Raw genomic sequence first — 24,778 nt, forward strand, 5'->3', positions numbered from 1 at the left:
AATCGTGAGCCTTAGACTATTCCTGCAGTAAAGTTTCAAGATTATTTTTAGGTTAAAGTATCACTAACCTGTGAGTGTGTCACACCACACCAGGAGATGATGTGAAACGGAGTGTGTTAGTGGGGTCTGTCCTGCCTGTCCTTCTATGCTCTTTCCCCCATTGTAGCGTCAACATTCTCCTTGCTTAAAGTCCCACCAGTATAAATGGAGAATATCCTTAAAAAGATGCATGTCACCCAGTGCCCCTTGCTCTTCCTTTCTTATAAAAGCGATTGCCCCAAATATGTATGTGATCATCACGGAGCGTTTTAACCATTTCTTTTATAAAGGACTATGCCCCAAACTTTCTGAACAAGTCCTGGGTTCCACTCTACTTTAAGAAGCCTTCACCTTATGTTATAGGGCTGGATAACTGGAGACTGATTGTGAGAACAGTGGCACTTGACTCCGTAGATCACAGGATTATTATTTGCCTATAGCAAATTACAGGGATGTTTTGCATCTTCCTGAAGTGACTTCGGGCCATCTTTAGACTGTGGCGGATGGTTACTCTGTCATAATGTGACAGTTACCTGTCTACATTATTACAAGTACATCATATCCTATGACAGTTATAATATGGTGGACGTGATATGGAGTATCCCTTCCGCCAAAGTCTAAATTGGACCTTAATACTTTTATTCTAGGAAGCCTTTTCAGGTTGTAATGGGTGGACTGAGTGTGCCAACTTAAGCACCCTGCTGTGGAGTTCCACTAGGCCTCTGGTTTTCTCATTGCTTTTTTATATTTATGTGAAGCCTTTAGATGACCTCTTCGTGGCACTGCAGAGGTGGTGGAGAGGATTTCAAATTTATGCTGATAGTATGTAGCTGGTGCTCCCCCTGAGTGGGAGTGTAGTCTATTTTACCTGTGTCTTCAGTTAGGTGGATAAGATTCAGAACTGCATCGGGGAGATCTGGTGTGCCCTACACGTCAAGAAAACTGAAAAGCTACTGGTGGTCTGTAGGGGTTTGTGAAAAATCTTTTTACTTTCCATAATATCTGTAGAGAAGACAACACAGATGTGGTACTCATAATAAGGTCAACACTGTAGTGGCTTTTTCATGTAAAGTAAGCACAGAAATTGCTACTTTAAGACAGGTCCCTACCACAGCTTTCGGCTCACTGATGTCTTAAATGGTGGAAGAGCTGGAACATAGCATTTGACCACCCTTGACAGTGGTAAACGATTGTTTGTAATTGTAACTTAAAGTCATGTGCTGTTTTTAGTTGGAACTTGAATAACATTTAATGACATCTCTAACATACATAACACAAATCAGCATAATACAGTTAAACATAACAGGACACAACACAACAGCCAAAACAGAATGCAGCACAACAGCCACTCTAGAACGTAACAACACAATGCAATAATGCAGCACAAAATAAAACAAGAAACAAAACAACACACATCCACTATAACAAGATTTTCATAACCGATATGCCCAAAAATTCTTGTCATACACTACCATCTCCTGAAATCTGCTCTCATAACAAAGTGGCAAACTGTATTTGCACCAAGAATTGCCTTGCTTACCACCGAAGTTTTGTAATAGTGCCAACTAAAATGTTTTGTGATCCAATTTAGAGTTGTTTTCATTGTAGTAGAATACTCACTTGGTAAGATCTCTTGCCTTTACATCCATGTCTTGGCCTGGTTGTGACATAATGTGTAATAAAAACATACAACTGCCATAGTGAAAACAATCACATGCTCGAGACTTGATTACTACTGTTCAGTTTTTACTGGAGCATCCTAGAAGATACTTAGTGACTTTCCCAAAAAGGTAAATGCTACTGCCACTTCACTTGACAATGAATTGGCTACGCTGGTTCCTATTTGTGAGCCATGTGATGTTCTGGGCTCTGCTTATGCTCCCAGGCCGGACTCACATGGCAGGGGATCTCCGTGGTGCCCAAAAGCCATTCAGCACCTCAAACCGGTCTGATGGATGCTTCATACCCTGACTCTTCAGCGGGTGGGATCGGTCAGTTGAGATGACAGCAGCATGGAGAGGATAGTGAAGATTAAAGTTTCCCTCCCAAGAGCCCAGCTGCCAACTACACCTAGTCATGTGACCCGAGACAGGCTGCAGGCACCAATTGGCTAAAGCAAGAACATGTCTGCCTTCTAAAAGTAGCATTTTAGGAATTGTAATTCACGATCCAACTTCACCATAAGTTAGAATTTGAAATTGGTATTCCAGAGCCACCAAACTTTAAGTGAGTATCTCTTCCCATTTGGAAATTACACCTTTAAAAAATAATAAGGAAACCCAATGTTATCCTATGGGAGAGATAAGACTTACAGTAGTGACAAACAAATGTAATAGTTTTTCACTCAATCTCACAAATAGAAGAGGGAAAATAACACTGCGTGAGGGTGGATGAGTGTAGGGGAAATGCACCGAATTAGTAAAACTGCCCTCACACATAGCAAGCTGTGTCATGCTTCATCATAGGGCTGCTATCTCACCTCAGCGCAAGCCCAATGCTGGAGGTGGAGCGATAGGGGCGGAAGACAATACAACATACAGTATAAGATCACGGGTGAGAAAAGATGCAGAAAAAGTGATATAAGACTGGTATCAGGGAATCCTTATCATAGTTTTAATATTAGGTACCCTGTCCAGGTTTAAAACAAAAAATGTGGATGCTGGGTGAGGAGCTTATAATAAGACGCCAACCCCTCCACTCTGCAAAAGTGTCGACATGTTTCAGCCTGCAAAATTAGTACCCTGGCTTTCCTCAGGACTCACACCACTGTGATCCTTATGAGTTTTTCACTACCAGGACAGTTAAAACTTAAAAGTACCTGTCCTTCTTTCTAAATACATGGCACCCTTCCCTCTGGGCTGTACCAGGCCTACCCTATTGGTGACTCTTCCTTTACTCTAATTTCTCATGTGAAATGCTTGGATTTTCACTTTCTTCAAGTCTGCTGAGATCCACAATGATAAAATAAGAAAATGTCTTCTCGACTCCTCTTAACCATACCCTTGTTTTCTGCACATCTGTCGATGTCGTCATGTTCACATTGGTCTTGTACCATTTGTGGCTTCCACTTTCGCTACATACGTGTCCCATACAATCCTAATTGCCCCACCACCAGTACATTCCCTGGCCAATATGAGTATTTCAGATTTAGCCACGGTCCACTTACGTTGATCTTATAGCCAGTTTCCGATAGCCGGAACACAAGTAGGTTTCTAGGACATTGCTTTGCAGTGTTTGAACAGTATAAGGGCCAAGTGTACAAATTGGCACAGGTATTTTTTATTTTTTGGGGGATTGTACCATTATGCTGCCAAGAAAGCAGGGACCTGGCATAGGTGGCAATTCCCTCCTGTGAATTCACATTTTCCATCACCTCACCCCATGCCCGTTGTATTGTCAGACAGCCCAACACCCTATGATAAAAGCCAGCATCCGACTGCCAGCATCTTGGTTGGCATACGATGTACTCTTGAACATTTGATGTGTGCATCTTGGGTTAGATAAGTCTGATGGAGATAGCTGAATTGAGTACATTTAAAACGTGGGTTTCTTGCCACTCTTGTTATGTTCCAGGCGGTCATCCAAATTTTTCAGACAAGCCCCTTCACGTGACACTCGCTCACCTAATTTGACTCTGTGGGCCCTTGGCGTTTGTTACATGAGCAGCAAATTGTATAGTTGGGTATACGCCATTTTACCATGCCCCTGGGTCAGTAAACTTTACATGGTTCAAAGATCACCTGCCCCAAGCTTTGATGTAATCGGCTTACAAGAGCATTATCAGTGAGAAATGTTTCCAGTGGTGTACCATATGTCTCACATTGTTCAGCAAACTTGTACAGCAATTTAGCTATGTATACATTTCCCATTGACTCCACCACCGCTCCAGTCCACACCCTTATATTGTGTCCCCTTGCCAGGTCTTTCATCGCGGGCAGTGATGAAGAGGGCAACTGCGTAGCATGTGGTCGTGGTTGTCTGCATGCCTATATATATTTTTTCCACCATACTTTTGATACTTTGGCAAATCTATTATGAATGGTGTCATCCGCACCTGGAGTTAGCAACCGGTCAATAATTTAACCTCTTCGGAGCCCCCTCATCAGATCAGACCTCTCAGGGTTGGGTGAAGGGCCTAACCAGCATATTGGCCATTATAATTGCACCGCTGCATAGTACGCAAATGCTGAACAGCTTTAATGTCTACCATTGTAGAAAAATCTGCCTTACTTGTTTACACTTTTGTCCTTTGACTTTATAGAGGAATTTCTTTGCATTTTTAGTTTCTTGCTCTTCATGCCCCCTTATTCGTTTCTAGGGGATGTCCATTTAAATTGTGCGTTTCTTTTCAGTGAATTTTATGTTAACAGCCATCTTTCTCAGTTTAAACACAAATTACTTAGGGCCAGCTGTAGGTGCCAAATACCGATTGCTAACGCTGAAAATAGCACAATGTCAGCGTTTGCGATTGCTATTTGGCTGCGAGCAATGTAGGTGAGTTTAAACCTACTGGCAAAATAAGGAATCGCAAAATTGCGATTCCTTATTTTGCTCTTGCATTTAAGGAATCGGTAATTGCGATTCCTTAAATGCAATGTAAGAAGCACAAAAGAAAGTGCACTTTAGTCTTAATGAATCGCTAATTAACGCCAATTTCAAGTTGGTGGTAATTAGCGATTTCCATTAAAAAAGCACTTTTTGACTTGTTTTAAAGTGCCATGTGGCACACATTCATGCCTTTAGGGCATGTATGTGCGGCACATGTGCACACATGCACATTTCAGGGGTTAAACAGGGTTTTGACACCCTGGCACCCTTGAAATAGCTCCCGCTATTTGCGATTCGTTAATAGCAAAACACAAATAATGAATATCTTCCCATTCATTCCTATGAGCCTCCTAGCCCATAGGAATGAATGGGTAGGTATTCCTTATAAGTGAATCTCAATTAGCGATTTGTTATTAAGGAATATTAAGAATAAGCTAATATTTTAGCGATTCCTACCTACATTAAATTTTGAGAGTCCTTAATAGCGAATCGGTAAAATTCGCTATTAAGGATTCGCAAATTTGATTTAACCTACATCTGGCCCATAGTGTTTGACGTATGTCGTAGTATTTGCCTAATGCACAGTACTGTGTTGTGGCTAATTTATGTTCCTACCAATGAGCCTACAGTATATTATCTTATCTTGGGAAAGGAGGTAATGCATCTTTCAATGACAACTTCTTTCAAACCCTCCCCAGTTCCCCTGTGTGTTGTTATTTTTATATTCATTTGGAACATGTCTATGACAACAGTTCCAGGTTTGCTGGTTTCAATTGCCCCGGGAGTGCAATCCCCTAATATAAATAGAGCTGTTGAAACAGAAACTCATCAATCTTTAAATTGTTTACTTGCACTCGGGGGACTTTTGAGTTCTACATTTATATCCCCTGAAATCTGCTGCTGGTTGATGTAGAACCACTTAGTATGTCGTTTAAAACCGATTTCTTAATTACTGTCCATGCACTTTAGTTTTTTTTAACCAAGATTTATTTTTCTGTATTTTAAAGTCTCGAAGTGTGGATAAGCAACACGCCGTTGTCAACTATGACACCTCAACTGATGAACACTTAGTGAAGGACTTGGGCAGCTTGAATGGGGTAAGTTACTCCTACAACTTGAAAATTTGATTTGCTTGTTCTGACCTTGTAATCGGTTACTATTGTTCATACTTATTAGTTTCCCATAACCAACCCTTTCTAACTTTGCTTTAGTGAATACCGATTAGCAAGAGTTATTCCATGGTGTGGAGCCAGCTTCTTTGACTGAAACATTCTAATGTTCTACTGTTGCCATAACTTCAGCTCCTGCTTCTCTCTTCTTTTACAATTCCAAAAATAAAAACTAAATCGAAAAAAAGGAATGAACTAAAAGAATTGCTTAAAACAACTCCATAAATTATTACTCTTTGTAAGTATGTAGTGTGTAAAAAGCAATTTAGAAATGCATTTTAACAGTTTGATTTGAAGTGTGCTAAGGAGAGATGGTGAAGTGAGGTTGTTAGTGGAGTGTGTTGAGAGAAGCAGGTGATTTGAGTGGGGCGGAAGTGGAACAGTGTGTGAAGCAGGCCTGGTGTAGAGTGGGGTGCTTATAGCGCAGACCCCTGTGGCACATGGGGCTCCCCACCTTTCATGGGCCCCCATTTACACCAAGACCAATACATATCTGTGATATATGAGAGACTCATGAGCCCCTCATCGCATTCTGAAAGTTGGCATCATTTGCTCCTCCACTGGGGGGCTTCTTTCTTTCATTTACACCTTCCCTGATCCTCCTTTGCCTTCTCTTCATCAGTGATGAATTACAGGAAGATAAAATCCAAGGTCAAATTTTAACAAACAAAATCAAAACTGATAGAGGGAGTAAGTAGATCACAAAACAAGAAACTACCATAAAATGCTTGTAAAAAGGATAACACGTGGTAACATGAAGTTATGATTGTTATGTTTTTATTAGGTGTTTCTTTATTAATTATTTGTATCTGAGTTTATTTATACTTTTGTTTCGGTCAAGTCAGTCTGTATGTTTTATCAGTTACTACGCTTGTTCTTTTTCTTTCTCTTTTTTTGGTAGCTTGTCCCCTGTTCAAGTTACTTAACTGCAAGAATGTACTGCTGGGAGGGCGAAAGCTCCATGTGTTTCTGGGGTCTTTTACACCCTCTAAGACTCCTTAAATGGATCTTTTGTTAGTACCTTTCTTCCCTTGAAAGCAAAGCTTTTCTTTAGAACTTTGTTGTTTGGGTATAGGGCAGTAATGATTGCCAATTCCATTTCCATCATGCACACTCGCTTCTAACCCCAGTACTGCTGGGAGGGCAATTGAGGTGCCCTTGCTACAGATGAACATATGCAGTGTATTATTTTTTAATATTAAGCATCCATTCACTTTTTTCTGGGTGAGGTAATGCTGAATATTTCCTGACTTTTATACATTCTCCTTAAATTCCAATTCCTCTCACCCCCCACCCTCCCTCCCCTCCAAATTTCCAGATGTTGAGCAGAGGTTTGAGCCTAGGGAGCTGTAGTTGGGCACTCAGCCATTTTGGCCACTGCAGGAGCTATTGACAAGATTCCTGAGAAAATGCTTGATATTATTACAAGTTGAGTTATGAAATTTTAGCATGTATACATATTATAAATTTTACTTAGAAGGATTTTCTTCTGTTAATATCCCATCCACAGACTAGGGAGAACCTCCTATATAAGGCTTTTATAATGCCCTATGGTCAGTCCTTGTACTTTTTAGTTTTTGTTTTGTCCGATTTGTTTTGTGGTGTTCTTGAGTAGTCCTGCCCTTACTAATTGTAAACTGGCATTGCTAGCATTCATTTGAAGAAACTGCATATTTTTTTATTACAGAATTTGGAACATTAAGATAAGAGGAAATGTGGAAAACATGATGACCAAAGCTGGAATCTTTCAACTCTTTTCTCGTGATTTCAAGCTCACCGTTTCATTATTGGTACTTGGTTTCATGAGAGGGTAGAAAACTGATTATGGAAAATTTATACATTAACTTACTTAAATTGACAGGTTAACATGTTTCCCCCCCCCATCTTTTGGCCATCATTAGATCTCTGAGACTTTTCTCTCATCTTTCTTTCTCTCGATTCACTACTACACTTTACCATATTCTTTTCTAAACAACCCTTTAATGATTCTCGCCACTGGATGTAGGTGGCGGCTATTGTTCTAATTGCAAAATTCAATAAAAAACATTTAAACCAAAAAAATTCACTGGTTAAATTTTAATGAATGCACTTGACATTAAACATAGTTCTTAAAAGTGTTGTTATATTCTTTCACAGAGGAAAGCTATCATTTATACTTAGCAATACTCTGACATGCCTCAAAATGGAAATCGTTGAAACCACGTAATTGTAAATTCTGTATCCCTTTTGAAATGGATAGAAAATTGCAAACATACTCCTTCAAACATTGCCTTTTTAAGAAGTACACACAGATTCATATCTGTTAATTTCCAGTACTGTACATCATTGTATATTTATCATGCATATATTTCTTTTAAGTATGCTCACCTGGAAATTATTAACATTATCCATCGGCTGATATTCTTTAAAACATCCCTGCCTGTGTGCGGGATCATGGAACCTGTTTTAAATAGATAAAAAAATTCCGACATTGGACTCTTTGATATATTCATATACTTGAATCATTCCTGTCGTCAGGTTGGGAATCCCCGGTACTTTAAAATAGCAGTGTATAGTGTTAAAATGGCCATTGGCCCTATGCATGTTATTTGTTCAGTAGCTCATCCACCTCATTTGAAATAACCTAAATATCAGCCAATGAGGTGGTTACTTGAGCTCTCCTTCCCCTAGACGCCACCATAGCTCAGATTTGTACATCACGTCTTGTATAGGGGAGTCCCGTATCAGAACTCTGCTCCAAGCTTTCAGTGAACCTCAATCTGTAACTATTCTTGATCTGCCCTGGTTTTGAAACAGCACTAACGTCATCACTGTAGTACTGTAGGTTTTTAGGGAAGAGTTTGTCATTTATTTGGAGCAGGAAGATCTTTTTACCTGAAAGCCAACTGGCACCATGGCTGACAGAGAAGACATCTATCTTCAAACCTTGTCCATTTTGTGGACACATGAACATTTACACTGTTCTAATTCTTAGTGTACTTATTGCCTTTATCTAACTCATAAAACATCATGCTGTGATGTAAGACATTCATAGCTAACACTCTTAAGGACAGAGGATGAGGATTGACATATCTAATGGCGAAAGAGAATTTTCACTCTTCTAAGGAAGATGCCCTCTTTCCAATAGACAATTTTGTGAAAAGTGCCCCCTCCAAGCACTTCCACGAAGGCAGCTCAGAAGAGGAGACTTAGAGTTTCCTGAACTTGACTTGTTTGGTACAGCGCTTGCAGCCACCTCCTCAGATACTTGGCATGGAACATGAAATTATTTAATTAAAGACTAATTGTCCACTCATAAACTAGTGCACATATCTCAATTCACGGAGGATCAACCAGTGATCAAGAAATAAACATCTTTTTTTTTAAAATATTTTTTTAATTTTATTATTTTCACATTTTTTCAAGTACAACACAAATAGAAATCAAAAAATACCAATTATAATTGATACAACATAACAAAGAGTGCAATCGTGAAATTGTCCGAATGCCACAGAACCAAAAGTAAGATATTTTGTCAGTGCAGTACGTTCGACGAAAAACAATAACTTCGATCACATTGGTTTTTAAAATTACATTGCACCAGGACTCGCATGTTGGTCTGTAGACAGCGGGTATGATCTATTACAGATAGGGCCTTTCGTGACTATGGGTCCTCAAGCGTAGGTGTTAGTGGTGTGGAATATTCCTGAGATTTTGCTTCGATGTAACTTGTGTACAGGCTCCAAAAGTACTTCGGACGGCTATATGGGGGAAGAAGTTCACTATAGGCTTCCGTTTGTGTATAAAAAGAAAACATCTTTAAGACCCAATTCATCTACCATGGAGATCTTGTTGACGAATTGACGTCACTAACACCGTCACTGAAGACAACATTGGTGCCGATGATGAAGCTGCCGGTGTATAGACCGCTGACGACAAGACCATCGAATAATTACGGCTTGTTCGTCTGCTGTGTCGCGTCTACAGTTTGGATAGTATCCAGTTAGATGGCGACTCCGTCAACAGTGAACTCATTGATGACGACCCCGTCAACAAAAGGAACAGTACAGTTGATGACAACCTAACTGTCAACGATGACATCATCAACACGACGATATCTTGAACTGTAATATTGTCAACTACAGTTTTAATGGGATCTGTCTTTTCACCATTGGAGATTTCACCTCACCATTGCTCGCATCCAACTCGTTCATCCCGTTGCAGGACCTCTGCAACAACTTTTTCAGTTTTTCAGCATCAAAATCACCACCATTTACAGCAACTTCAGCTCGCAACCAGGCTTGATAGACCTTGCCAAACACCTCCCAATCTTGTCCAAAAACCAATTGTTTGTCATCACCCCAGAAGAAACCCCACCACCATGGAGTCCATCCAGCTGGGGATTCATCGGGCCCCTGCCTCCACCACGCCTACTCTAGAGGACTGAAAATGCCATCAGTGCCATGCTCACACCCATTCTGAAGGCCTCTACCCTCTTCCGTGACCTTTCCAGAGGCTTGGAAACACACAACTGTCCTCTCATTGCTGAAAAAACCCTCCACAGGGTACATTGAACATATACCTAGTGGTACAAATGTTAGAGCAGATTGTCTGTTGAGATCCCCTTTGCCTGCTGTTGTGCGTGCTGATTTTGATGCAGATGATGATGATGAAGAGTGACTAATAGGTGTGGTTGATGCAGGCTTCACAAGAGGGTTTTCAGAAGAGGAATAGTTTGCTCAACTGGAGAAGGGAGAAGTTTGAGTGTAGTTTCTGACTATATAGGTAGGGGGTGGCCAAAAGAGAAAAATCTTTCATATGGTGGTCAACCATTTGTTTTACATTATCTATTGAGTTGTTGTTGGAAAAACAGCCTGATGATGATTGGAGATAAATATACCCCACCAGAGGGTTTAAGGTCCGATATTTGATTTAGGTCATCTGGGTCAAACTGTTGCTAAAAGAAGAATTTGCAGTGGCGTTTGGTGGCCATCTATGGACACCCAAATATCTGAAGTGGTTAGGGTGTGTGTGGTATGTGCACCTAGTGAAAATGCTTTGAGAACTATATCTCTCCGTGTCAGCCTGTTGCATTACCTGATAGACCTTGGAACAAATTGGCAGTTGATTTTGTTGGGCCTTTTCACATGTTTCCTCGGAAATGCAAATGTGCTGTGGTTTTTGGCAGAATATTCCAGTAAAGGGTGGGAAGTTCAATTTATGGCCTATCCCAAAACTGCAGGGATCATGACGTTTTTCTAGAAGATGTTTGCCGGAGAAGGGTTTCCCAGAGACTTAGTGTCTCATAATGGGGTACAGTTTGTGTAGAGTGAAATGGTTGAATATTTCAAACAATCCAACATTGACCATCACAGAATTGATCTTTATTATCCCCAAGCGGAGGGTTTTGTGGATTTAATGATCCATATACTAATTGAAGGTGCAATGGGCAGTGAATGGTAGGATGGATGTTGGAGAGGCGATTGAAAGCATGATGGGGCACATCACAACATGCCTAGGTGTGACTGGTAAAAGTCCTTTTGAAATTTTGAGAGGGAGAACTGCCTCTTTTGGTATGTGTCCTGCTCGGAAGAATAAATGGGGCTTACAGGTCAGTTATGAGAAGGATGCAGGTGTTGAGATCAGATCGAGGGTGGAGGAAAACCAGAAGGTTTTGAAGGAAAATGTAGATTTTAAGATCCATGTCAAAAGTAATATACCCAAAGTACAGGTTGGGGTTCCTCTCAGGAGTAGACATCCGCAAGCGTGCCCAAGGGTGTTTCTAAATTTGATCCACCCATGGAGATTGATGGTGTCAGAGGCAATGCAGTCAGAATCAAAGGGAATGATAAGTGGAATATATCCAGAGTTTGTAAGGTGATTCTTGATTGACCCGTGCCGCAAGGAGTGGATGATTGTTAGGAAGCTCAGCCTGTTGTACTTCATAGGAGTGCTAAGAGAGTAAAATCTCCCCAAAGGTTGAGATGGGAATGATTTCTTATATTTCCAGTAGATATTTTCTTTTCCTTTATATGTATTGTGCTTTGTTTCTGGGGTAAGGCAAATGTAATCCATTTATCTTATGTGTAGAGCTTTGTTACCTACGCACGTTCGTTATACAGGACTATGTGATTACATTTAATGCTTATTAGGTATTTCATGCTTTTTGTTTTTCTCTAGCTCATATCTTTTTGGGGTAGGACATATTTGTTTATTATGTATTATGTTTTCAACTATGTTTGGTTGTAAAAGTAGGGAGATGTTGTGTTATTCACAATGCATGTTCTGGCAAATGTTGTCTTCTATTTGGAACGTTGCCTTTCATGTTCCACAGGAGTTCTTTTTATGTTGGACTTCTGGGAGCTGAGAGGCTGTGTTGAATAAAAGGATCTCTTCTCCTCTTACCTGTGTTTGGTGAAAGTAATTATTACAAATCTTAAATCGTTGATCCTTAGTGTGGGCTGAATGGCCAAGTTGATGTTGATGTTTTACATCTTTGAAGACTTTGCAAACCTAGTACAAGGTGCAGCCCAGCAGATTGTGCAGCCTCTCTCTGCCAAGTCCAGAGGTCAGCAGGGGCTGTGCTTCTGTTCGGTCTTTTCTCCAGTTCTGGCGTGATCTGAAGTTCAGGGTGCTATATTGGAGCCCAGAAAGTGGCCCGTGGGATCATTCGGTCACTTACGAATTGGCCACTAGGTCCCCTCCCACTTTTTGATGACTTTACTGCTATGTGTAGCATCTAACAATCCTAGAGTGCACTACTAGAGGTGTGGCTACCTCTGGGCTACAACCCATGGAGAAAACCGGTTTGGGCCGCTGCCAGCCTGTCTACCTGAACAAAGGGATGCCCCCCAGGAATGTGATTGTGATTGCTATTTGCTCACCAAAGGCGTTTTTGCCTTTGAAGCTGGCCTTTTGGGCTAACACCCTGAGTGGCTTCCTGCGAAGGGGAGGTAACACCTCACTCAGTAGCAAGTTACTATTGTGCCTAAGACTGGGAGTTGTTAACACAACTCCCTAGGAGGGCAGAAAGTTGCCTGGTGGCCAGTGACTGTGTGAGGCCATTGGTCAAACTGGGTCACAGAGTGGCAACTTCTAAAACTTGCATTTCTGTCAAAGTGACAGTATATTTATTTTGACCATCATGTCGTATTTAGTGCCACGACTAATTTGATAGCTTGAAGTACCCATTTTAGTAGTCCTATTCAAAAGTTAGCGGGGCTAAGTAGTCAGCAGGCAATTCTGTTAACTAATGTGGCGACTAACTCTTCCACAGCAAAAACGATAATTTGGAAGTCTTGCGGTTAGGACATATCTGAAAAATACGTCCCACCTCATAATATACAGCTCTCTGCCTTAGGGCTTGACAGGCCTTCCTTAGGGGAGGCTTACATATATTGTTAAGGGAAGTGGGGACTTTGCCATTGGTTTGAATTACAAAAGCGAACTAGCCGTGTTAGCAATTCCCTTCCAGTCTGCAGTGGTCAGCTGAGAGCCATTTTGTAGTTTGTCAGACACAGGGTAGCACAATCGGGGCTGAAGCTCTGGGTGGACACTCTGCCTTACATGTCCTAGATACCATATGCTAGGGACTTGTAAGTGGGCCAGTCCTGCCAATTAGCGGTAGCTAATTCATATTACACTTTGTCTTGGGTCAGAACACTGGCACTGAGGTCTGGTTAGCAGTACTCAATGCACTCTCCGAGACGAAAAACCAGCAGCATCAGTTCGAACATGTGGGTTGGACATGCAAGCAGAGGCATTTCCTTACACTCGTCTACTCTGTTCTCCCAGCAGATAATGTAGCAGTTTATGAATAGGCCATTTAGACCATTTTCACCTCTTCCACATCCTCTGGTTCCATGAGAACCTAACACTGCCCGGAGCCAGTTGATGCTACTCCCTTTTAAGCCAATACATAAGGCACATTTGAAATTTGTCGCATTGAATACAGCTCTTCACTTGGCTTTGACATCTGTAAGGAGAGTGGGAGCGGTTCAAGCATTCGCCATCAAGAAAACTTTCAATTAAAAAAATAAAAAGTAACTGTGAGAACCAAGGCTAGATTCATACCGGAGGCTCCTCTTGACTTTTCACCTAAATAAAACTGTCATTCTCCTATCTTTCTTTCCAAATCCATCTACGACAGCAGAGAGATCATTGCATTCATTGGCTTTGTGTAGATGCCTCAGGTTTACATAGAGAAGACATAGGATACTCACAGCGGACCAACTGTTAGTGTCTTTTAGACAGCTACAAAACGCCATCTTCTGTTCAAACAGGGGATAGCTCTTTGTCTCTCAGCCTGCATTACGTTCTGTCAACCCAGGGCTTCCATCTCATTGGCTGAAGATTGAGTTCTTTCAAATGAGGTAGATGTACTACTAAACAAACAGTGTGCTTCACTTCTATGGCCATTTTATCACTGTATATTGCTATTTTAATATACCGACGATTCCCAACCTGACAAGTAACTAATTTCTTAATTTATGTTTGAATATAGTCTCATTAAGATAATAAAACCAATTATAATTAAATTCATGCACTAAAAAGTACATTCCCCTTAAAGACACCAAGCATATTCAAAAGGGAATATCAAAGCAGGGAACAATACCTATACCCAAAAAACCCTGCACTTATGGGAATTTAGGCAGTGCCTTGTTAGTATTCTCAACTTTACACTGAACAAGTATTTAGGTAGTCCTATTTTATTGCTTTGAGCAAGGATATTTGAAATGATGAATGACTCTTTTAGTTGTATTGTTCACTAAAGAAATTGAATTTCTTTTATTATTTTCTTTATACCCTGATGTTCAAAACTATTGTCCATCAGAAGCAACTTTTTACTAAGGACTGCTCTTCAGCTGTCATTGTGCTGGCTTTTAACTTTCACTCCGGTGTTGAATGGAAATTAGGGCTATTCCAGGCCCTAGTTTGTGGGGCTTGCCTTTCATATTAGTTTCACAGATATGGCCCGATTACAATGCCTTTCGAAAAATGTTCCAATCCAATCGGTCTTGGAATCATGTCTGACCGAATCAGGTTCTGTGAGTCCGACCGGCCGATTACGATGCTTCCCAACATCGTTCGGTTGGAATCGCATTGAATTCAATGGGAGCCTGAATTCAATGGGAGCCTGTGTTCCGAACGAGAAAACAGGCTCCCATTGAAAAAAGGGGTTGTTGTGGAAAACTTTGCACGCTGTTGCGAGCCCACCATGGTGCCTGCCACATTGTGCATGGTTGGGAAGAGGGCTCCCTTGGGTACCCCTACAGGCCCCAACCGGACGCCTCATGGCCCCTAAAGACATATTCCGACAGCCGTTTTGTGTTGGGCCGACCGAATCAGAACAGCTGTCCAAATCAGTCATGATAATAGTTTGTTCGGAAATTGTGTCCATAGAGCTATACGAGTCATCTCAGAAAGATTTGGGCTGCCCGAATGCCTTTCGGAACAGATTTGGACAGCCCGAATGGTTTCTGGGCAACGTAGTTGGTTGTTTGTAATGTCCACGATTCGGTCGGAAATCAGGCTTCCAAATCGGATTCTGCAATACCAAAATCGATTCGGAGCCTTTCCGAATGACTACATAATTGGACCCAAACCATATTAAAAAAAAATAAACAAAAGAAACACTACATTGTTGAAGCATTCCTTTGGCTGACTTTGTTTCACATTTGCCAGGTACACTACAAGTCACCAACAGACTGATTCAAAAGTAGTAATTGTTAGTCCTTGGACTGGCTCCAGTCATGGTATTGCCTTGCCTATAATTTATTTTTTGGGGCTCATCAAGCAGGTAGATATAATTAGTAATCTTTTAAAAGCTGACGTTCTTGTCCATATTCCAGCAATAGTCTGGAGGCTGTGTCTCCTTGACTAGCTGGTACATTTGGTGCCAATCTTGTTACTTAATAGTGGTTCAGAAATGTTCAAAGTGGAGGGCTTTTGCCTGCATGCTGGAATTAGTGATTACAAATACTCTGACCAGAAAGAAAGGTTTAGACAGCTTGTGCTACTCTTCAATTACCAACAATCTCTTAAAATGGATTGGGTGTTTGCCTTAAGTTTACAAGATACTTTTTTCTGGTCTAGTAGTCTGTTTTGATATACCACTAGTTAAATGCAGAAAATTCCTAGGCTTGAAGAAGTTTGGACAATATTAACAGTACCAACCTACCAAACTTCCTATGAAATGAAGGGCTATTTGCCATACTCAGAATGCAGGCTGGTACAAGCCCGCTAATGTCAGCAGATGGCAAAACATTGGCAAGGAACACTTCAAGTTATAAATGTATATGCACTCCAGTCAAATTCATTCAGTATTTTGGAACAGTAGTGGACATTAGTCACAAAAGTATAACCTTGAAAGAAATACTTTTCTGTTCTTCTCAATAGCCTTAAACGTTGCATCTGGTGGCCAGAATAACTTATCTGGGCTCCACTGCACTTTGCATTTTCAAAGTCCAGATTCTTGTGCTTTTTATGAAGCCTCTGCAAGAATGGTCAGAAAATCAGTGGGACTTAGACTCCGCAATTTGGATGGCAGGGTGACTCTTTTCCTTGTGATACGTCAACCTTTCTCTTGAAAAGTAAGTATAAGTGTGCCTTTCCAGGCATTCCTTCCTCTAGTAAATCGTATGATTTCATCTAGCTAAGGTTAAGGTGATCACTTGAGGGATCATGAAAGTTGACTGACGAAGGAACAAAATCATATCCCTTAAACATGTTATAGCTGAGCGCTGTTTACCTAGCTCTGAAGTGCTATCTCGAGGGAATGTGCAGCAGGCCTACCACTGGATGTCCCCAATCTCTTAGCATCATTTGTAAACCTGAGGAGATAACAAATCATTATTCTCTGCAGTGGCATCATCCAACTCAGTACAGGCGAGCCTTTCAGAGCACAAATAGAGGCAAACTAAGAGGAAATCTCTTAGAAGAACACAACTGGATTCAGAACTTCAATTACTCAAAGATTTTTCCTTCATTTGAAGGATAGCAGATATTAACTTGGTTGCCCCAGCAAAGAAATTATGTATGCAGAGACTTTTTTATCTAGAATTCCAGAGCCTAGCTCAGTATTCTTTTCATTGAATGATCAGTTACATTTGTCACTACTTTTCCTTTAATGTCTCTCCTTTGCAAGGTGATCATGGTGCTGACGCAACATGGATCAAAACACTAAATTAATTGCTTCTGTCAGACTATGTATTTGTTGGTATTAAATCATCTCTTTAAGTCCAGGCCACGGGATATCTGGCATAAATGTATGCCCTCCCCCGATCTACACTTCTTATTACCCATGGTTACTTTATGGTATGTACGAAGTAAGGCAATTGTATTGTTTGCTGTCTCTTAGTGTCTGTATTACCAGTCTTCTGTTCTTCTGACTGTTCTCTTTTGATACGGTCTATTTTTCCATTTTCCTCCCCTGTTTTTTGGGAACGTTGATACGAGGAATGTCTTTTACTGTTTCAAACTATGTAGCTTGTTTGGATTTTTTTTTTAAACAGAGTTTTATATAGGGCAAACTTGGCTATTATTGGGTATCAGAGCGCTTTACATAGAACCAGTTACGTTACTTGAGGACACATTCATTTTTCTTAGACACAGGGAGATTACGTGATTTGCCCAGAATCACAGGATGTTCAGCGTCCTTGCCGAGACTCGAGATTCGAGGTCAACCGCCCTAGCTGTTATGCCAACTCCTCTCCCCCAATTATTTCTCCACAACTGATGAATAAAGTTTTTAAAAAATCATCTCTTTTTGTCCCAGGACCTGTATGTGAGGCTTTTGTTCAGGTAAGATTTACATATCAATCAAAGTTGTTATCCTGAACTGCAGCTTGCCATGACTGAACTGAGCGTCTTTGGTGATTATGGAGAGTTCCATGAAGAAACCATGTTACACTCCTTTTATTTATTCAAATGTCATCAGGTTTTATGCACCCCTATGATATAGTATTTATTTCTAGTGGGTAATTTAGCCTTGCCAAATTGATTGCTTGCACCCATGTTTGGATTTAATGTTTAATCCAGATTAATAGGACTCTCTTTCAAACCCCTGCACTAGTCAAAACTAAAAGGGTTGTGTTGGAAAATATATTTTCTAGTTTCTAATACATCAACCAGGAGGTTGAGTGAGATTCAACTTCTGTGTCCCCATAGTGTTCTTAGGAACTTGCTTTCCCTTGCTTCTTAAATCAGTACCATACTAACACATTAAACAAAACTTTAATTGTTCTTACTCTTCCCTAATCAGAGAACTTTGCCAGATATGTTGCATCAAACCATAAACAAAAAACATCTTTAAAACCTTTTAGCAAAATGAAAGGAAAAGCAATTTCTGAATCTATCCTCAATGGTTTAGCATTCTCCAAGCAATCTGTAGCTTGATGTGTACTATTTTCGATTATTATCCAGATGTTTTTTGGATAAGCTCATGGTTCATTCCTGAAAATGGATGGGAGGTGAGTGGGAAATCACAAAAATGTTCAGAGGGCTAACTGTACATCAGGCCATACTTTAGTCAAACAGTACTGGGTTGACCGTGGTTCTCATTACACTCTCAGTGTTCTCTTGATGTGCAGGCTTGCTGTTCTTTCCTCCCGTTTGAAACTACCAAAAACACAAAACGTTAAATATTGGTGTTTTTCTTTGTATTCTTATGCAATCGAGGAGTATAGTTGGAAATGAGTCTGCTGAGAGACCGTCAAAAGTGAAGCACTTAACTGACTCTTTATATTTTGGGACAGAGAGTCAGTTTGGTGGGCAGGCCCTGGGGGGCAGAAGCTTGAGTGTTTTTTTCAGGAATATACTTATAGTGTCTTGAATGTAATTCTAATGAGCTGTGAAACAAAGGCAGAAAAAGTTGCCTCTCATAGGGGTGATCCTTTTAAGAGATAATTTCAGAAAATTAATAATGTATCTTTTTAAATGTGTTTTGGATTCACTGAAAAAACAGAGCTGTTCTACTCTGTAACATGCAAAGAAAATGCTTGCGAAGGAAAATTAGGATGGATTAGAAATATGCAACAATTCAGTTTTGCTTCATCTTGACTATTGTTTTTTCCAGACATTTGTGAATGATGTGAGGATTCCGGAGCAGACGTACATCACTCTGAAACTTGATGACAAGCTACGATTTGGATATGATATCCTTTTCTGAAAATGTATTTTCTCTTAAAATCATGTGCAGTGTGTCCTTTTAGTTCATGATGATTTCTGGCTTTGATTCTGTTTTTTTCAATCTTTTCCTTTAGTCTGATTTGCTTTTTAATAACCCAACCAGCTCCAGATTGTATAGATGAATGTAGTGCAAATGCATGTATAAATATAAATGAGATTGACTGGTGTTAAATGTATATTTCCTTAGCAAAGGAAATTGGATTGTGCATTGTAGGCTCTTCATTAATTATCATAAAAACTAAAATAATTGTACATCAGCTCAGAAGGAGAGACCGTCAACTTTAAAAGAACTATGTTCGACTCTCATGGTAGAGAAGTATGTTAATTGGAGGGAACGCTTTAGTTCTTCCAATAATTCTTTGATGACTTGAATTTCAAAATATGATTTTTTGATCTGGAGATTTTCTGTGGCTGTGATAATGGCCAGATGAACCCCTTTTAATGCAAATTGAAGCTTGGCTTGGGCTAAATGAAATAAATAGGGCCAAATATCATCATGGCATTTAGCTTTTTATCGAAATCGGAATCTTTTAATGGAATAGCATAGACTGGTAGGGGGATGTTCGGCCACTTTCAATTTTTCTTCCAACACTGTGTGATATTTCAATGTACAATACATCTAGGAAAAGTGATATAAAGTCCTCATACACAGTGGGGAATTATTCCTAAGTTTGTGACTTTAATGAAGATTTCTGCAATGCAGAACAAGGGCTATAAGTAACATTTTCTTCCATATTTTGACTGGGTAAAACTGCTCTTACACTTACACTTTGTAGTCAATTTACAACTTTTGGCTTTCCACCATTTTGGAGTGATAATTTACTAAAAAGTGTAGACTTATGTGGCTCCTTCCCCTGAAAGAGGGTGGAACCAAATGTACCAGTGTAAAATTATTATTGGTAACTTTTCACACATAGGCAGAGGGTTCCTCCACCGGGGCACGAATATCCCTGTGGTAAATTATAGGAACATTGTAAAAAGTTTATTAAACTTAAACAAATTCTACAGACATTTTTATGTTACCTATTTATGCAAATTCATTTATATGGGTATTTTAAATGTGGAATAGAATAGAAAATGTGACCGCACAATGAAGTTGATTTTGAATTAAATATTTAATTACCTTAAATATATCAAATTAAAGATTTTTTAAAGATTTTATCAAAAAAGACCTAAAGTAAAATGCATATATTTATGTTATGTAGTAATAATTATTTGTTGTGTTTAATTTATTTAAATTAATGTTTTTTTATTTACAGTTCCATTTATGTTTAAATTAAAAAGGGTTATTAAAATATATAATATAAATTATGTATATTTTAAAAAGTCATAATACATTTAATTAATTTTAACATTATTTCCTATTGGGTGTTATTTTAAGTGCCTGCCTCCATTATTTTCTTATGGGAGTGTGTTGCAGAACCAGTGGTTGGTCATGTGTGGTGCTGGTCTTACTCCAGGTCTGATCTGGGATCTTTTTGGCATATTAGTTTTAGAAGTGCGTTTGTGAATAAGAATAGGCATACTCTTTTGAGTGTGTATGCATATCCTTCCCTAAACTCTTCCTCAGCCATCTCTAAATCCCTCCGTACTTCTCTACAAATATTTGTAAATATTTGCAAATATTCTTCACTTTCCTGCTACTCCCCTTCTCACATTTACTCAAATAATGTATACATACATGTGTGGGGATCTCCGTAGTCGGGCCGAGATCTTCGCACATACAAGATATATGAGACGGAGACCTCCATTCGTAGATTTGTGAATAGCATTTTGTATTTTGTGAGTAGCACTATTGTAGTACTGCTAAACCTTCTACAAAATGCAGTTTGTGTATAGGCCCTTAAGTGTTTTGGTTTTTGCAAAACAACATCCTAATTTTGGAGTAAAAACTGTTTCCTTTTATTTACAGTCAAAGCAATTTGCCAAATCTACCCCATTGCATGAGAATCAAACATTTCAGCATTATAGAAAACTTAAGGTCCAGGTATTGTACATCTTGACCCTGATCTGTTTGTGTAGCTAAACCTTTGGAATTGGTTACCGATTTTTGGGGTTGTGGCCTACTTCCAACAAAGATATAAACCGCATCCTTATTTTCTTGCCTGTTGAGAAGATTGGCAGTTCGAACAAAAGTTAGCAGATGCGGCTCCAGCATCATTTGCTTCAATACCTCCACACAGAAGGGTAACTTTCTTAAACCATTTCTAGAAAACCAAGCAAGACCGCTAGTGTTCCCCTTCATGAACCTCTTATCAGTCCAGCCAGACCTTGCAAAACCTATGACAGTAAGGGTCTGGTATATTGTGCACTAAATATACTACAAAAGTACCATAGCAAGAAATAGTGACAACCAAATTATTGACAAGGTAAGTATATATGGTGGGGAACATGGCATCTGCACGCTAAGCAGCCGCTTTCTCTCGGAGCTCCCGCTGCTTGCTTTTGATTAACCCTTCTTAGCCACCCGGGCCCCCGCTTACCGTATTTCTGGGCCTCTTCTTGAGCTGCCGTTGCAGATTCTTACACCTGCACCGTCACTCAGCCGGTGATGTGTCGTGGAGAGGTGGATAGACGCTTCTCCGTCTTGTCTCGTTGGTTTGAGGCCGTTCTGGAGCTCTGCAGGGGCCGCAGAGCGGTTGCTCGCGGACACCTCTGGGTGAGCAGCGGCAGAGACTGCATCAGTGGTATTTTCCTGAAGGGAGACCAGAAAGGGCAGCAGGAGCTCCCCATCTCAACATTCGAGTCAGGCACAGCGATTGTGGAAAAGGATCCCGATAACCAACAACTGCAGCACTCACAGGAGGCTTCTGTCCCAGAGTTTCACGTACTCCAGGAGGATCAGTTCCCTTTTCAAAAGAAGTTGCAACTTACCATCGCTTCTAAGGTGGGTACTAAGAGGCATAAAAAGGGCGCTGGTTTTTTTGGGACCCACCAAGCCGATATAAAAAAATAGCTCTAAAAATGTCACTTGGGTCGCTGATAAAGGCATATCTGAGCCACTTAATACTCCTTTAGCCCCTGTTTCGACTTACAGCTCAGCCTTTCGACTAACAGCTCAACCTTTCAGACGTATCAAGCTAAAGGCAGATCTATTAAACCTAGGAAGTCAAAAAGCAACCCCTCTAACACTAAAGTTAGGGTTACTCCATCGTTGTGCTTGTACTTCAGGGTTCAGCCAGAAGTCCTGGCTATTATAACTCAGGGCGAAACCCTCAGGAATACTCCAGCCACTTTAGCAACTTCTTCGTCATCACGTGCTGCAGCAGCTAATAAAATCATGGAGCCTGAAATAAATCAGATTTCTCAGCATGGTAATCCCAATACAATTTTGGAACCCGTTTTGGCCGCAATCAGCTCTATCACTAGCCCTGTGGATCAAACCCAGATGTAGACAGCAGTGGCTTTCAGCAGCAATCCTTTTAAGGAACAGGTGGTGGCCTGGTTGTCACCTATAGCCTTGGAAGCTCTTTTTGTCACACTATCTGAGGATATAAAAAAGGGTTTTGCTGTATCTGCTGCCAACCAGGGAGAGATCAGAAGGTTTTTTGAATCTTTGGAGAAGAAGGTGGACCTGATGAATTCCATGACTGAGACCTTAGAGATCAACGTTGGCGAATTGAAAGAACATCTCGGGACTGCAAAGTCGGACATTCTACTGTTAAGGAAAGAAGGGGCAGATCTCCGTGACAGGATGGAAGTATTGGAAAACAATGCTAGCAGAAATAACCTGCGTCTTTTGAATATCCCAGAAGGGAGTGAAGGATCAAATCTTAGATCCTATATTGTATCTCTATTCAAAGTCTCCCTACGGCTTAAGGACTCAGAAGAATCTTTGAGTCACGATATACAGAGGGTGCATAGGGATCCCTTTCGAAGTAATCCGGATAGATCTAAGCCCAGGAAGATATTAATCAACTTTCTCACCTTTGCTTTGAAAGAGAGGATTCTTAACTTAGCACTGAAAGTGAAATCATTGAAGGCTAAAGAGTTCTTTTTTTTAATTCGTTCTGACCATTTCAGGTTCACACTGGACAGGCAGTGGGAGCTGGGTAGGAAGTTAAACGACTTTAAGAAGCATAGTGCGGTAGCTCAGTTAAAGTTTCTCGCCTTCCTGAAGGTCATGGATAACAATAAAATGCATAACTTAACCCCTTGCGTGCGGGGTGTATTCCCCGCCTGTGCTGACTCCGCCTTGCGCGGGTGAAGTCATGACGGAACGGTTCCGTCATCAGCACAGCTCAACCGACGCTGATGACGGAACCGTTCCGTCATCAGCATGGAAGGGGTTAAGATCAGTTCAGGAGGCGGATGAGCTGCTCGATACGATTAGCAAGGGCGCCCCTTAAGAGGGAAACTCGGCCTGGGAATGGTAACTGTATTTCTTCTTACCAGTTGATAGCCTTCTCTCGTTCCACTTCTCACTCTTTTCCATTTATCAACATAATTGATGATTGGGTTGGAGTTATAGGAAAATCCCATGTAGTGGGTGGTTGGATAATTTGAGTAAGAAAAAGCAGGAGTTTTTAAAAAAAAAAAAAGGATATATATTAGAGGTTAAAGGAGGGGGTAGGAACATTTAAAAAAAAGGGAGGAGGGTAAAAAAATCTATATATATTTTCTAAAAAAAATACATAAAAATAACTACACATCTTATTATTTAATTAGCTCTCTCCCTTTTTCTCTTCAGTGGTTTCAATGGTTTTGAGGTTTTTTTCCCATTTTTAAAGGTGGGGCGGGGTGGGTTGCTCTGGGATGCAAACTCTGGACTCCATCTGTCCAGATAATTGGGGTAAGGGTTCTCCAGGGTTGGCGGGAGAGGTGGAGGGGGAACAGGGGTTGGTGTGGGGAGCAGTGGGGTAAAATAACAAAAAACTTCCTCATTCATCTTACATTATTTTTATCAATCTCAATCCCAAGAGTTACAACTAGGGAATTGCAATGGATGGGGTGCAGGTGATGGCTTTTTCAATCTCCTCTTTCGGTAACAGGCCGGCGATTCGACCCGCCATGAGTGCTATACAGATCCTGTCCTGAAACGTCAATGGTCTGCGCGCAAGACCAAGAAGAGACAAGATTCTCCAATATCTTGGGGATTCCCCTGCGCAGGTCATTGTTCTCCAGGAAACACACTTGCTTAAAGAAGATACTGTCAGACTTCTTAAGAATAAAAGATGGGTCGGTTCTTATGTCAATCCACCACGTCCCGGATCCTATTACAGTTAGTTAACCCATGTGGCAGATGGGTCATTGTGAAAGTTATTATTTTGGGATTCCAGCTTACCTGGGTTGGCTACTATGGACCCAATCAAGATGATCCCTCTTTTCTTACGACTATTGTTTCGCAGTTGCTGGACTTTCTTGAACCGGTAGTCCTAGAAGGAGATTTTAATATTGTATTAAATCCTTCATTAGATAAGTCACCTAACAATAGAGTCGTGGTCCCTTCTAAGTCTCGGGATTTCTTATTAGAGATGATGAAGCAATTTGCCCTCTCTGATATTTGGAGAGAAAGATCAGGCCACCAGTTGGGAGTTTCTTATAGAAACTACAAGTACTGGCATAAATCAAGAATAGACTATGTTTTGATCAACCAATCTCGAAGAGGCAGAGTTAAAAATGTCTCCTACTTGGCATATCATCTCTCAGACCATTCTGGCATTTTATTAGATGTAGAGTGGCCACTACCTAGCTACCACCAGGTCATGGTCCTTCGACCAAGCTTTACTTTTGGAGGAAGAGGAGATTTCCTTTTTATCTCGGGAAACTGAATGTTTTTTGAGAATTAATTTAGATTAGGCTTCGACATCAGTTGTTTGGGATTCTTTAAAGGCTTTCTTGAGGGGTCAAATTAC

The 24,778-nt window shown here is 40.4% G+C and overlaps 1 protein-coding gene across 3 annotated transcripts in view; it reads left to right on the forward strand.

Annotated features, from left to right (window-relative positions):
• CEP170 (centrosomal protein 170) overlaps positions 1 to 24,778 on the forward strand; it is a 598,101-nt gene that overhangs the window by 179,729 nt on the left and 393,594 nt on the right. For all 3 annotated transcript variants that reach the window (XM_086926848.1, XM_086926849.1, XM_086926850.1), the window contains exons 3-4: positions 5,595 to 5,684; positions 18,811 to 18,889. In XM_086926848.1, coding sequence (XP_086782974.1) covers positions 5,595 to 5,684; positions 18,811 to 18,889 — 169 coding nt within the window. The remainder of the gene's footprint in view (positions 1 to 5,594; positions 5,685 to 18,810; positions 18,890 to 24,778) is intronic.

This window comes from Lissotriton vulgaris, chromosome 6, assembly GCF_964263255.1.
Source record: "Lissotriton vulgaris chromosome 6, aLisVul1.2, whole genome shotgun sequence".
NCBI lineage: Eukaryota > Metazoa > Chordata > Amphibia > Caudata > Salamandridae > Lissotriton > Lissotriton vulgaris.